The 14,012-nt window shown below is 47.5% G+C and overlaps 1 protein-coding gene across 2 annotated transcripts; it reads right to left on the bottom strand.

Moving 5' to 3' along the window:
• Nucleotides 1–8,037: 8,037 nt before the first annotated feature.
• LOC123181364 (mitochondrial inner membrane protein OXA1-like) lies at nucleotides 8,038–12,163 on the bottom strand. Of its 2 annotated transcripts, none has more exons than XM_044593624.1 (9): nucleotides 11,621–12,163; nucleotides 11,446–11,536; nucleotides 10,257–10,271; nucleotides 10,025–10,083; nucleotides 9,667–9,742; nucleotides 9,436–9,567; nucleotides 8,931–9,020; nucleotides 8,747–8,801; nucleotides 8,038–8,633 (listed from the first exon to the last, which is right to left on the bottom strand). In XM_044593624.1, the coding sequence occupies exons 1-9, from the start codon at nucleotides 12,061–12,063 to the stop codon at nucleotides 8,302–8,304; spliced, it is 1,293 nt and encodes a 430-aa protein (XP_044449559.1). In that variant the 5' UTR covers nucleotides 12,064–12,163; the 3' UTR covers nucleotides 8,038–8,301. The 2 variants fall into 2 exon arrangements, with proteins under 2 accessions (XP_044449559.1, XP_044449558.1); XM_044593623.1 differs by having other exon boundaries at nucleotides 10,230–10,271; nucleotides 11,621–12,162.
• Between the last annotated feature and the right edge of the window lie 1,849 nt (nucleotides 12,164–14,012).

The following is a 14,012-nucleotide window of genomic DNA, read 5'->3' as shown; positions in this document are numbered from 1 at the left end:
CAGCCAGACCTGAACCTCCGTCAGCAGAGATGGATGGAGCTTGTCGCAGACTTTGATTTGGGTATTTCCTATACGCCAGGCAAGGCTAATGTAATGGCTGATGCCTTGAGCCGCAAGTCTTACTGCAACCACCTCCAGGTTCATAAAGTTCAGCCCTCACTTGTTGAAGAATTCAGGAAGCTGAACCTCCATATTGTTCCTCCGGGTGCACTCGCTCCCCCTCCTAAGGAATTTGGCAAGGTGAACCTCCACGTTGTTACCCAGGGTTCCCTCAATACCCTAGTTGCTAAACCAGATCTCGAGGACAGCATCAAAAGGCTACAGAAGTATGACTCTGAAGCCGACAAGATTAAGCGCTACCTCGCAGAAGGAAAGCCCTCATTCTTCACCATTGCTGAAGATGGCACCTTATACTTCAAGGGCCGCCTAGTGGTGCCATTGTACAGAGAAAAACCTGGATATGACACAGGAAGTTATGAAAGAAGCTCATGATACGCCTCTGTGTATCCATCCTGGTAGTACAAAGATGTATCAAGACATCCGACAGAGATTCTGGTGGTCTAATATGAAGCAAGACATTGCTCGTTATGTTGCTGAGTGTGACGTTTGCCGTCGTATCAAAGCAGAACATCAAAGGCCTGCTGGAACTCTGCAACCTATCTCTATTCCTGAATGGAAATGGGACCATGTTGAGATGGACTTCGTCACTGGATTTCCCAAATCACAGAAAGGTAATGATGCTATTCTTGTCGTCATTGACCGGCTTTCCAAAGTTGCACATTTCCTGGCAGTCAAAGAAACGATCACTGCTAGCCAGTTGGCAACGCTCTATATGTCCAGGATTGTTTCACTCCACGGTATTCCATTGGTTATCAGTTCAGACCGTGGTAGCTTATTCACTTCAAGATTCTGGGCAAGTTTCCAAGAAGCAATGGGAACTCATCTGTCATTCAGTACTGCGTTTCATCCTCAATCGCAAGGACAAGTTGAACGCGTCAACCAAGTTCTCGAAGACATGCTTCGAGCTTGCGTTATTTCCTTCGGCAAGAAATGGGAGGAATCTCTCCCGTATGCTGAGTTCTCTTATAATAATAGCTATCAAGCTAGTCTGAAGATGGCCCCCTTCGAAGTGTTATATGGACGAAAGTGCCGAACCCCTCTGAACTGGTCAGAAACTGGGGAACGTCCACTCTTCGGTCCGGATATTATCCAAGATGCCGAAGAACAAGTCCGCATTATTCGCGAGAATCTCAAGACTGCTCAGTCACGTCAGAAGAGTCAGTATGACCGTCATCATAAAGACATGGTCTATCAACCTGGCGAAAAGGCTTATCTTCGAGTCACACCTATGAAGGGTGCTCACCGCTTCGGGATCAAGGGCAAACTAGCTCCTCGCTATATTGGCCCATTCACTATCCTCGAAAGGCGTGGAAAAGTGGCATACCAACTGGAACTACCGCCGAACCTTTCTCAGGTTCACGATGTGTTCCATGTGTCACAGCTCCGCCGTTGCTTCAAGGATCCAATCCGAGCTGTGGATCATGAAGTGCTCGAATTGCAGCAAGACCTCTCCTATAAGGAGCATCCGGTCCGCATTCTCGACCAAGCTGAACGCCGCACACGTCAGAAGGCGATCAAGTTTCTCAAAGTCCAGTGGTCGCACCATTCTGAAGATGAGGCCACTTGGGAACGAGAGGATCGTCTGCGCGAAGAATACCCCGCACTGTTTCCTTCTACCTCCTAAATCTCGGGACGAGATTTCTTGTAGTGGAGGAGATTTGTAACACCCTGGGAATCATGCTACAGTAACTCCCTGTGATTAAGCTAATCATGTTGCTAAACAGGGCTTGATCACATTTGAATCACCTTCCTTTTCAAACTCCTAGTTCAAACTTCAAATATAATTAAAGTGAAAATTAAAAGTTTTCATAAACTCAAACAAAAATGTTCAGTGGGTGCCAAATATTACACTAGTAATTATGGTGGAGAAAACACATTTTTATAAAATACCTAAATACTTTTAAATGAAATAAAACAGAAAAGGAAATAAGCAAATAAAAAGAAAACAGAAAACAGAGCAGGAAAGAAAAAAAGGAGCAGGCCTTCCCCCCCCCACTGGACCCGTGGCCCATCTGCACCGAACCCCCCGGCCCAAACTGGGCCGCACCCCCGCACCCCCGACCCCGGCCCAGCCCACCTCTCCTCCCCCGCGTCCCCTTCCTGTTCCCCCGACCGGGTCGGAACGGGGCGCGTCGCCGCCGAACCCCCTCGCCGGCGGTGAACCCCGCGAGAGGATAAGGGCGCCAGCGGCCCCCGCTCCCTCGGGCCTCTCTCCCACTCGCCCCGCTCACTCCCTCGGCCTCTGCGCCTCTCCCCCCCCGGATCCACGCCGCTCTCCTCTTCCCCACGCCCGACGCGCTCGCCGCCGTTCCCGTCGTTCACGCGGCCACCGTGCCCCACTCGCCACCTCGCCGTGTCGTACGACGTCGCCGCCCTCGACTGCACCCCCTCCGCCTCTCCGCCGAAGCTCGGAGCCACTGCATCGGCCTCCCCGAGCTCGCCTTCATCTTCGGACGCCGACGACCCCCTTCTTCCCCGGCGCCGACCTGCTGCTTCTAAGCACCCACGGGCCTTTCTTGCGCCACGCGGTGAGCTCCTCTACCTCCTCCCCCACTCCGCTAGCTCGCCCACGCTCCCTAGCTTTCCCCCCCACGCGCGCCCGAACGCCGCGCCGCGGAGCTCGCCGCCGGCGGGTCTCCGGTGACCAAATGGTCACGGGGTCAAGCCCGTTGCACTCCCCGCCGTTTGTAGATGCCCCCCAGCCCCTCCGCTTTCTCGTTAGCTCGCCGTAGATATGTTTCCGTCGGGCACCCGTAGCTCCTCGCCGCCGGCGAGTTCGTAGCGCTCGTCTCCGGCCGTTCCAGCCCCTCCGACCACCGCCGTTGGACGCGCGACGTCGAGCCGCGTCGAACGCGCCCAGCCACGCCCCCGGAGACCCCCTGTACGTGAAACCCGTACCCCTCCCGAGCCGCGCCGCCGTGCGTCTGGTCGCCGGCGTTGCTCCGGCGCCGGCCGCCGACGTGGCACACCTGGGGCCACCCCCTGGGTCACTGCCAGTGGCCCCCACGGGTCCCAGTTGACTGGGTTGACCCAGTCAACTGCTGACTGGGCAGGCCCAGTCACTGACATGCGGGCCCCGCCGCAATAATTAAAAAAGAAAAAGAAAATGTTTTATAAATAAAATTAATTAGTTTAAATAATCTCTCACTGACAGGTGGGCCCAGTAGTTAATTAACTAAAAACTAATTAGTTTAATCCTCTGTTAACCCACTGTCTATGACAGGTGGGTCCCCCGTGTCAGTTTGACCAGTCAACCCGGACTGTTGACCGCTGACGTCACTCCTACGTCATGCTGACGTCATATCCCTTTTTCTGTTAATTAAATAATTCCAGAAATTCAAATAAACTTTGAAAATTCATATCTTTTAAACCGTAACTCGGATGAAAATGTTTTCTATATGAAAGTTGCTCAGAACGACGAGACGAATCCGAATACGCAGTCCGTTCATCCACCACACCTCCCTAACCTATCGAACTAGCAACTTTCCCCCTCCGGTCCGTCTGTCCGAAAGCGCGAAACATCGGGAATACCTCCCGGATGTTCCCCCCCTTCACCGGTACCTCCTACTGTCGCGTTAGGACACCCCTAGCACCGCTCATTGACATGTCACGCATCGTCATGCTTATGTTTGCATTGTATTTACTGTTTCTTCCCCCTCTTCTCTCCGGTAGACTACGAGACCGACACTGCTGCTGCCCAGTTCGACTACGGAGTCGACGACCCCTCCTACTTGCCAGAGCAACCAGGCAAGCCCCCCCCTTGATCACCAGATATCGCCTACTCTACTCTCTACTACTTGCATTAGAGTAGTGTAGCATGTTACTACTTTCGATATCCTATTCTGATGCATAGCCTATCCTTGCTACTATTGTTGATACCTTTACCTGCAATCCTACTTGCTTAGTCTAGGATGCTAGATTTCCATCAGTGGCCCTACATTCTTGTCCGTCTGCTGTGCTATACTATCGGGCCGTGATCACCTGGGCGGTGAACACGGGCATATACTTAAATACTATATACATGACACATGTGATGACTAAAGTCGGGTCGGCTCGTAGGAGTACCCGCAAGTGGATCTTTGTGGCGGATCGACAGGGCAGGTTGAGACCGCCTAGGGGAGAGGTGGGCCTAGCCCTGGTCGGCGTTCGCGGATACTTAACACGCTTAACGAGATCTTGGTATTTGATCTGAGTCTGGCCATTTGGTCTATACGCACTAACCATCTACGTGGGAGTAGTTATGGGTATCCCGACGTCGTGGTATCAGCCGAAGCTCTTTTGACGTCAGCGACTGAGTGGCGCGCGCCGCATTGGACCGTAAGCTCGCGCTTGTATTAAGGGGGCTAGGTCTGCTTCCGGCCGCGTACGCAACGTGCAGGTGTGCATAGGGCGATGGGCCCAGACCCCTGCGCGCATAGGTTTAGACCGGCGTGCTGACCTCTCTGTTGAGCCTAGGTGGGGCTGCGACGTGTTGATCTTACGAGGCCGGGCATGACCCAGAAAAGTGTGTCCGGCCAAATGGGATCGAGCGTGTTGGGTTATGTGGTGCACCCCTGCAGGGAAGTTTATCTATTCGAATAGCCGTGTCCCTCGGTAAAAGGACGACCCGGAGTTGTACCTTGAGCTTATGACAACTAGAACCGGATACTGAATAAAATACACCCTTCCAAGTGCCAGATACAACCCGGTGATCGCTCTCTAACAGGGCGACGAGGAGGGGATCGCCGGGTAGGATTATGCTATGCGATGCTACTTGGAGGACTTCACTCTATTCTCTTCTATATGCTGCAAGATGGAGATGACCAGAAGCGTAGTCTTCGACAGGACTAGCTATCCCCCCTTTATTCTGGCATTCTGCAGTTCAGTCCACTGATATGTCCCTTTATACATATACCCATGCATATGTAGTGTAGCTCCTTGCTTGCGAGTACTTTGGATGAGTACTCACGGTTGCTTCTCTCCCTCTTTCCCCCCTTCCTATCTATCTGATTGTCGCAACCAGATATTGGAGTCCAGGAGCCAGACGCCACCGTCGACGACGACACCTACGACACTGGAGGTGCCTACTACTACGTGCAGGCCGCTGACGACGACCAGGAGTAGTCAGAAGGTCCCAGGCAGGAGGCCTTGCCTTTTCGATCGTTGCTACTTTTGTGCTAGCCTTCTTAAGGCAAACTTGTTTAACTTATGTCTGTACTCAGATATTGTTGCTTCCGCTGACTCGTCTATGATCGAGCACTTGTATTCGGGCCCTCGAGGCCCCTGGCTTGTATTATGATGCTTGTATGACTTATTTATGTTTTAGAGTTGTGTTGTGATATCTTCCCGTGAGTCCCTGATCTTGGTCGTACACATTTGCATGCATGATTAGTGTACGGTCAAATCGGGGGCGTCACAATCCTCTTCATCTGATTAAGTTTAATGTACTTGCCAGAAAAAAAGTCATGTACTCCCTCTGAAAAAAATATAAGAGCGTTTAGACCACTACTTTAGTGATCTAAACACTCTTATATTTTTTTACGGAGGGAGTATGACATATCAATCCAAGATTACCAATTTCCAATCCATATGGCGTCATCATTTTTTTATGTGAATTGATGCATGTAGAGTTCTTTTCAGAGTTTTTTTTAACTTTAATAGGACATGGTAGGTACCAACGTGATTTGATGCTTTGGTTTCAGAATATAATAACACACATATTTTATCAAAACTAACAAAATGAAGTTTCTAACATATACCAATCATAATTGATCTGTCGCTGCATGATAAATTAGGAGTTGATAAGTTCATATAGCTTACATTTTCTTATGAGACATCACCGATTGACTATATATGCTATACTTGGTCTTCAATGTGTGCTGGCATAAACGTCCCATGCAAGTAAGCTACATAGAAAGTCAGCATGATTTTGATTAGAATACCCCATTATCCAAGAAGTAATGAAAAAATCAATCCTGATACATTGATCAGGGCATATATATTATTACAGAGAAACCATGGTTATCTATATTGATTTTCCGAAGAAAACAACATGCTTCAATGGCAACATGAAGATAAATTCAGTGAGCTAGAAACCTATTAAGAGGCAAATCAATTCCATGCCAACAGAAGTAAAGAGTCAAGTTGTACCTGCAATGTGTGATCATACTGAAACTGGAGGTAGCAAAAATTATTTACAGGTTCGAGATAAATAATATAGATCTTATTTGTGATATGCATATAGCAATATAAGATTACTACTCATTACTAAAATAATATGAAAATCACAAAAAGGACACTCAATATCACAACTGAAAATACCGTGTCATATTTATCAAGTGAGAGCTCTAAAATCAATAAATTAGAACCGCAAAGGAAATACTATTGCATATTATTTGAAAGAAACCAACAAACTATAAATTATGTGGTTGCAATTGCAGGAAATTTTAGTTTTTCCTGTACATAAAAAAATTAGTACTTTTTTCTATTGATATAGGCAGCAGAGCTACTGCTCCTTCACTAAAAAATGCAGGAAAATTTCATATGGATGTCTTATATTGCAAAATCATCGATATGGATTCTTTTTGGAATACAAGAAAGAATTCATGAGTAACCAGAGTGCCGCATACAATTTGCAGTTAGAGAGATTACATTTAGCATGGGTAACAAGTAACAACTTGCTAGAATGTTGCTGATTTGAACAGATCAGTCCATGGGTCATTGACTGGAGTGATCAAGGAGATGCTGAGAACCATGGAGGAGCACAAAGTCACGATGTATATCAAACAGAGCGGCACATATCCTAGTGAAAGAGGGATGTGGTAATTAGCTTTGTAAAGCATGGTTGCATATACCACCAGAATGTGTATCAGACGTTGTAGTAGCTGAACGCCATTGGTAAAGAACTACAAAGCCTTTCTTGAAAACAACTTAATTCCCGTCTAAGAAACATTTGCAGCAATAATCTGTATCAACAGAAAAAGTACAAGACATAACCAAGATATCAAGATCGAACTCGAGCTCTCTATTCATATCCAGACCAAGAACCCGAGAAAATTTGAGAGAGAGATAAGAGGAGGAGCTTACGGGTGGTTGCGCTCCCAATCCAGACGAAGAGGAAGAACTCGAGGCTGTGGACCAGTAGTAGAAGGCCTCGATGGCAAAAGGGTTCTCTTGTGTGGAGCTCGGTGTTGAGCAGCGATAGGAAAGAGACGTCCGTCGTGCTGCTCGGAGACGGAATCCTCGCACACCTCCGCCGATGAGGGGTCAATGGCATAGGCTGATATGCACATGCCTGGGCGCAGGGGAAGAAGAGGTGGATGTCAAGTGTACCGACGTGGAGGAGGACCTGCGGAAGGAGACACAGAGAGGAAGATGGGCTTCCCACCGCCGCCTCCTTTATGGCCTCTACACGAGGAGCCCCGTTGTCCCAGCAGCAGCAGTGCCGCCCCACCACCACTCTTCCTGTATGGCGCTAAGTGCAGGTCCGCCGCTGCGCTCCTTCCTTTCTCTCTGCTATCTCTATCGCTTCGACGGCGGGCGGAAGGGACGGGATGGAAGGCATCCCCTTCCCTAGATCCAGACGGCACGGGACATCGGGTCACGAACTCACGATGCAGCTCATGGGATGGATGGCGAGCACAGGCGGCGATGATTTTTCTTCGAGAGAGACGGGATCGGGAGCGAGGTGGCTTGGGGAGAGATGGGGGCGTGCGACGTGTGTGTGCGCGTGTGGCGGCAGTTTTTTCGGCGACGGGTGGTGGGAGCGTGCGCTGGTTTTTCATTTCATGCAATAGAGGGGGAGGACGGAGGGAGGTGGGGATCGAACTATCACGACGTTGGATCCCCTTTAATAGTAGAGATTTAATAATAGAGATCATGAGTTGAACTGCACACAGGCACAAGCAAGTGCGTACACGGAAGATAGGAACACGATCATCACAGTTAACCCCATTTTCGGAAGATGAACACCAAGATTAAATGTTGTATACATTAGCGCATGGTTCTATTATGATACAGTATCAAAACCGATCTTATTCACTGAAAGTGGCCACAGCAGCCCCACACGCGATGAAGAAACAATGGCGGCCTCCTTGCGCAAAATCAAATCTTAGAAGCATGTCAGGATAAATCAAGTCTCGGCCGTCCACGAGATCAAAAGGGCTTTTTTTACTCTCATTAAGCTCCTATCTGCTGCATGGTTTACCTGCCCTTCCGAGATTTGCCTATAGATTTCCCCTTCTTTTCAATTTTTTTTGGCCGATACCCAAGAGCGGCAGCATCACCAAAATCCGAAGAACAATGCTTATAGAGTGCCATCAATTTCCTCCACTCCGGCGATCCTCTGGGCTGGGCGGCCATGTATTCTATTTCGCTTCTTACTTCCTCCAATTCCGTGAGTGCTAAAGGTGGCTTTGCTGAAGGCACTGCCTTGGATCCACCAAACATATCCAAGGCTGAATTCAGTGCAGGTGCAGACTGAGCTTCCAAAGCAGGAAAATTAAACAACTTCCTCACAGTGGGTCGACGCATAACTGATAAAAAATCAAAGTATCACATGTTATGAGCTATTAGACCGTCAAACAGAACCTAATGCCTTGCAGCAATCGTCGTTGTCTCAGTTCTTAAAGACTCGAACCATACTCACCAATAACATATACAAGTGTGAACAAGTTTGCCGTGATCCAGTAAAAGAAAAATCCCTGGAGAAAGGCAGACCATTAGGAGATTAGGACAATATTGTTGAATACTGTGAAAGTCGATATATCTAGCACACTTGACTAGCTCCTCTAGAAAATACCCATTGGTGAAAGATCTCAATACTGTCATACCTTGGCAAAATTCATTGTGAATGGGACTATCATGACTCCCATTCCTCTATGAAGCATCTTCATTTTACTGGCAATATAAGGATTGCCGAGCTGACATAACACAATATATTCACCATATTAGACTGCAGTATTGGAAAACAAAGCTGGGCACAGTAAAGTTTTCAAATTCAGAATCGGTGGTTTGAGATTCTGGATGTTCGTTAAGAAAAAAGGTGCCATACAGGCAGTGTAGCCAATTGGATGCAGATATGAATTGCTTGTTTACCTTTGTAAGTTTTACAAACGAATGCACCATTTGACAGGGATACATGCCTATGCACTTATGGAGGCAATATGGTTGGAACAGAAATGGAAGGAAATTCAGGTCCAGATTGTAATGGAAAATGATCACCCCTAAATCCTACAACACTAAGCATACAAGCTAGAAGCAGTGGCACGCCAAGTTTAAATGCACAATGATGGACAGATACACAGACACCACAATCACACCAGACAAATTGCATACCTCCACTGTAGCCAAGAAGGTCAGTGATGTTAACACAGGAAGGATGTAAAGAGGATCCGGGGTTGTCAGATCAGTAAACCAAAATATTCCACCTCCTTTCAACGAAGGGACTTTCTCAACCATGTTATTTATCTACAATCAGAAAAAGCATGGTTAAGGATACAGATTTATTTTCTTCAAAAGATAGTACAACATAGAACAATCAGAGGGGCAGAAAGATGCATTACTCACAGCAAAGAAAAAGCTCATGAAAATTGACGGTCGGATTAGGACTCCTTTTAATGGAGTATATGGAGTAACACCATGGCTAAAGGAAAATTTACCAAAAGTTAGAGGAACTTCACCAAAGAGCAGTATTGCTATACATCCAGTACCACATAAAAGAAAAGCTATCATCACAATGTGTTCAATAGTGAGTAATGTGTTCACAAAATTTTGAACATGGACATTTAACACAAAAATAATTCAAGACTCAAAAACCTGGCTAACATGTTTTTAGACCATGACAGTATACACTAACCAGGAAAGAGACATCAGTTGTCATTTTCATTAAGATAAAGACAAGAATAATCTACTGAAGGTTACATACTTCCGATAGAGTGCGGTCATTTTATAATTCCCCACTAGCACTGATTTCGGATCCGTAAGCTGTATGAAATAAACTTGAAGGGTTAAAGCATGAGCTGTATGAAGTATCCAACTATCAGAAGTTAAATAACTGTTCTCCATGACCCATTCTCCCATAAGTTGGCAATACATAGTACATTCTATACAACAAAACCACAAAATCTCACATCCACTGCATGCTTAATGGCATCCACCTCTGGTTTCATTGCCTGAAAATTGAACAGGTTTGAAAGAAAGAATTAATCAGCTGATAATTTCCATGAAGGGCAATCATTCATTGCCTAATAAAGTACTACTGTCAAAGAAATAATTATTCAGAAGACTGGAAGAGTAAAGAACAAAACTAAATACAGTGATAGCATGTGACTCACAAAAGATATCTTATCATCTTATGAATACAAGACCTACCCAAAAATGTCAATCCCAAGCATAGGGCAGCCCAGCCCGAAGCATGTAAACATTTTTTCAATTAAAAATATTAAATTGATTAATTTAAGTAAGAAAAATAGTGCCTTGTGATCATTTTTCAATGAAGCATTTGTTTCAAAATCATTTCAAGCTTCAGGGCTGAAAAGAAAGCCTGGGGCAGGACCAAGCCGCCGACGGACAGGTATAAAAAATACATCTACATGATGCATAGAAGGGTTTGCTGATTGGAATGCAGTATTTAAAACCCTACAATGAGTCAAAATTACAAAAAAAAAATATCGGTGGTGCAAGGGGCAAGTGTTTTGGACAGGAGGGAGCAGCTGTGCAGCAAATTACATCACCACATGATTTCAAGTGGTAAAGATATAAGGTTTCAAGATTGAGTACCATGATAATGTACTTGGTAACACCCAAAAATCACATAGTGAAGCAGGATTCAGAACTGAACAGGGGAACTACCGAACTATGTATGCATGAATAACAATAAGTAATATGTACAGTAGAAAAAACACAAATATATGTATTGCATGTAGATTAACAGCCTCACCCACTCTGCTACAACTCAACTGCTCATGCGCTGGTCTGGTCATGTAGGGAGGACAGTGGTTGCATGTTCCCCCAATGGCACTACTTAGGCTGCTTTTGGCATTGCGGTGGATTACGATAATCCAGCTGATCCAACCGGCCTTTATCTATTTTGGCGTTTGTTTAACCAGCTTATCTCTAGTTCCATGGCTATTTTCTGGCAGCGGATTATAAAATGAGCACGGTGCAGCACAGTTCAGCAACTTGAAGCAGCCTTACAGTTAGATCTGCATAGGTTTTGACCCACACATACACAGCACATGAAGCAAACAAAAGGGCTAGAAAATGCACGCTGAATCAGACCATGGGCACTTTACAAGCAAACAAAAGGCTAGAAATGCACGCTGAATTAGACGGAGGGCGCCTTACATGTATCTTCTCGCCGGACTTCTGATGGCTAACCGTGAATGGAATCACCGCGGTCCGGATCAGCACCGCCGTTAACGCGATAGAAGCCCACCTGAGCCCCAGACCAAATCCCACATGAGAGGCGGATATGAGCAAACCAAGCACACGACCCAAAGAAACGGATCGCAAAGCTTACCAGTTGAGCCCGGTGAAGGTATGTATGGTATCAATGAGGTGCTGCAGCGCGGCGAAGGGGAAGAAGGAGTCGGCGGCGGCGGCTGCCACCTCCCCCGGGAACGGCGCCGGCACCGACGAAGCCACGGCGTCGACAAGGACGCTCGCAGCAGCATCAACCTCTCCGGGTGGGTCCGGGGCGGGGGCGGGGGCGGAGGAGGAGAAGCTACGGCGGGGTAGCCCCGAGTGGTGGAGGGAGAAGGGGAAGGGGTGGTGTAGGGTTTGGGCCGCTCCGGAAGCGGGTGGGAGCGGAGAGCGGAGTGACGGGAGTGGGTGTGGCTGTGGCTGAGATGGGGGGTCATCGTCGTTGGAGCGGGAGAGCAGATGCGGGACGGACGGGTGGAGGCGGCGGGTGAGGTGGTGGGAGAAGCGGGAGGCGAGGCTCCTCCGTGCGGCGAACGCCATGGGCCCCGGCTTGGCGGGTTGGGGTGGGAGGCGACGCTCGGAGAGGAGGGCGGCCGAGCCGAGACGACGGCCGGAGGAATGGGGTGACTCAGGACTCGAGCGTGGGCTTTCCGCCTCCAGGTGTTGTTTGTTCTGGGCTTTTCGGTACAGCGTCGTGGGCCAGATGCCGCCGCGGTCCATCCCCTTCCGCGCGGCGACTATCTATCGCATTAAGCGACATTAAAAGTTTCTCTTGCTGAAGCATCTGCAGCTAACGGGCGGCGCGGGGATAAATCATGCAATCTGCTGGTCGTTACGCGGCAGTGTTGCCACTGAGCTAACAGCAACTTCGTGTTCAACAAGCAGGCCGCGACCTACTAGAAGGAGAAGAGCTGTGTTTTTTGTTTTTCTTCTGTTTTCTTTTTTTTTTGTTTTCTTATTTCTTCTTTGGTTTTTGTTGTTTCGTTGTTATACTTTGGTTTTTTATTGTTCTTTGTTTCGGTTTATTATTTTCTTTATTCATATTTCTTTTCTTTCTCCTTTTTCTCCATTTCTCTTTGTTTTCTTTCTCTCTTTTTTGTTTTCTCTTTTGTGTTTGTTTCTTCATATTTTTTTATTTTATTTTTGCTCTGGTTTAATCAACATTTTTCCTACACATTTGTAACATTTTTTAACACATGGTCAACATTTTTTGTATACATTTTTACATTTTTTAGAATTGTTGATTAATAGTTTTCAAATAAAAAATTAACACTTTTTGAATACATGGTCAAATGCACACAATTCAACCATGGCTCCCATCCCTCTGGCGACTCCGACGATCCCACGACAGCAAGTCGCCGATCTCATATGATCTTCCTCTACCCTCTCCATGGCGACCAACCTGGACCCCACGCCAGGTGATGGCATCGCCGCCAAGGTTAGAGCTTGTTTTGCATCTCCTGTCCATTGCCTTAGCCCCCATACCACCTTCCATCTTATAGTTTCTTTCGGTAGATTATCTTTCCCCCTATCGATTGATAATGTAGGGCATGCATTACATGCATGCCTCGGAGGTGACCCGATTGGATTTCATGTTTCACATATTAGATGATAGGTTTTTAAATTCTCGGTCACCTCAAAAGCAGTTGGTTTCTTGGTTTACAACCTCAGATCTTTCTCTTGCCCTTCTTTCCGCTGCTTTTTCCACCTATGGGGTTTTCACGGTCCATTATGGAAACGTGAACACTTTCTTTGGTTGCGGGAAGAGGATAAATCATGGATGATTGTCTCTCCTCACAAACGCAGCAGTGACCTCACCGATGCAAACGCTACCCCGATTGGTCCCCACCAGCATGCAAACAACCCCCAGTTTCCAGCAACCCTGGTCGCAATGGGCCGGCGCTTTCCTCGGATCACGAGCACATTGATCGCCGCATTGTTGGCGCTTTCTCGTTTTCAAACTCTATCCATCTCTAGCCCAACTCACCCCACACCGCGAGCCCAGTCCAGCCCACTCAACACCCGACTGACCGCAGCCCACCTCCCATGCGGCCCAATACATCGACCGCTCAACCCGCCTCCCCAACTTCCATGTCCACTCCCTGCCACGATGCCTCATTTTTGGCCACAATAGAAAGGATTGCACTAGCGATATTCGTTGCAAATCTTGTTATCGCTATGGTCATATCGCAAAATATTGTTTCAACCAGCCAAACAAATGCCTGGTTTATCGCCCTAAACCTGTCGTCTCAACCAATATCCAAACCACCCCATATGTTGACGACTCGTCTCCCCTTTCAGCTTCCTCCTCAACTTCGTCTCCTCTGTTTTCCGACAAAACCACCACCCCTACGACCCCATCCCCCACCCCCCGTTGGGCACTGGAATTCTTGAGCTCAATGGCCACCGTCGCCGTCGCACCTACCACTTTCTCGATGGCCAGCCGCTCGTCGAATCGAACAAGTGGGCTATCATCACCCTTGCGTCGC

This window comes from Triticum aestivum, chromosome 1D (assembly GCF_018294505.1).
Source record: "Triticum aestivum cultivar Chinese Spring chromosome 1D, IWGSC CS RefSeq v2.1, whole genome shotgun sequence".
NCBI classification, from domain to species: domain Eukaryota; kingdom Viridiplantae; phylum Streptophyta; class Magnoliopsida; order Poales; family Poaceae; genus Triticum; species Triticum aestivum.
The sequence above is the reverse complement of the archived record's forward strand: the minus strand, read 5'-3'. Positions and strand labels throughout refer to the sequence as shown.

Bases quoted from the DNA above. Each gene is read 5' to 3' on its own strand.
- LOC123181364 (XM_044593623.1), bottom strand. From the start codon at position 12,063: ATGGCGTTCGCCGCACGGAGGAGCCTCGCCTCCCGCTTCTCCCACCAC. The intron at 11,537-11,620 runs GTAAGCTTTGCG...TCTGGGGCTCAG, and splicing joins ACCTTCACCGGGCTCAACTG to GTGGGCTTCTATCGCGTTAA. The intron at 10,084-10,229 runs GTGAGATTTTGT...TATTTCATACAG, and splicing joins CCATTAAGCATGCAGTGGAT to CTTACGGATCCGAAATCAGT.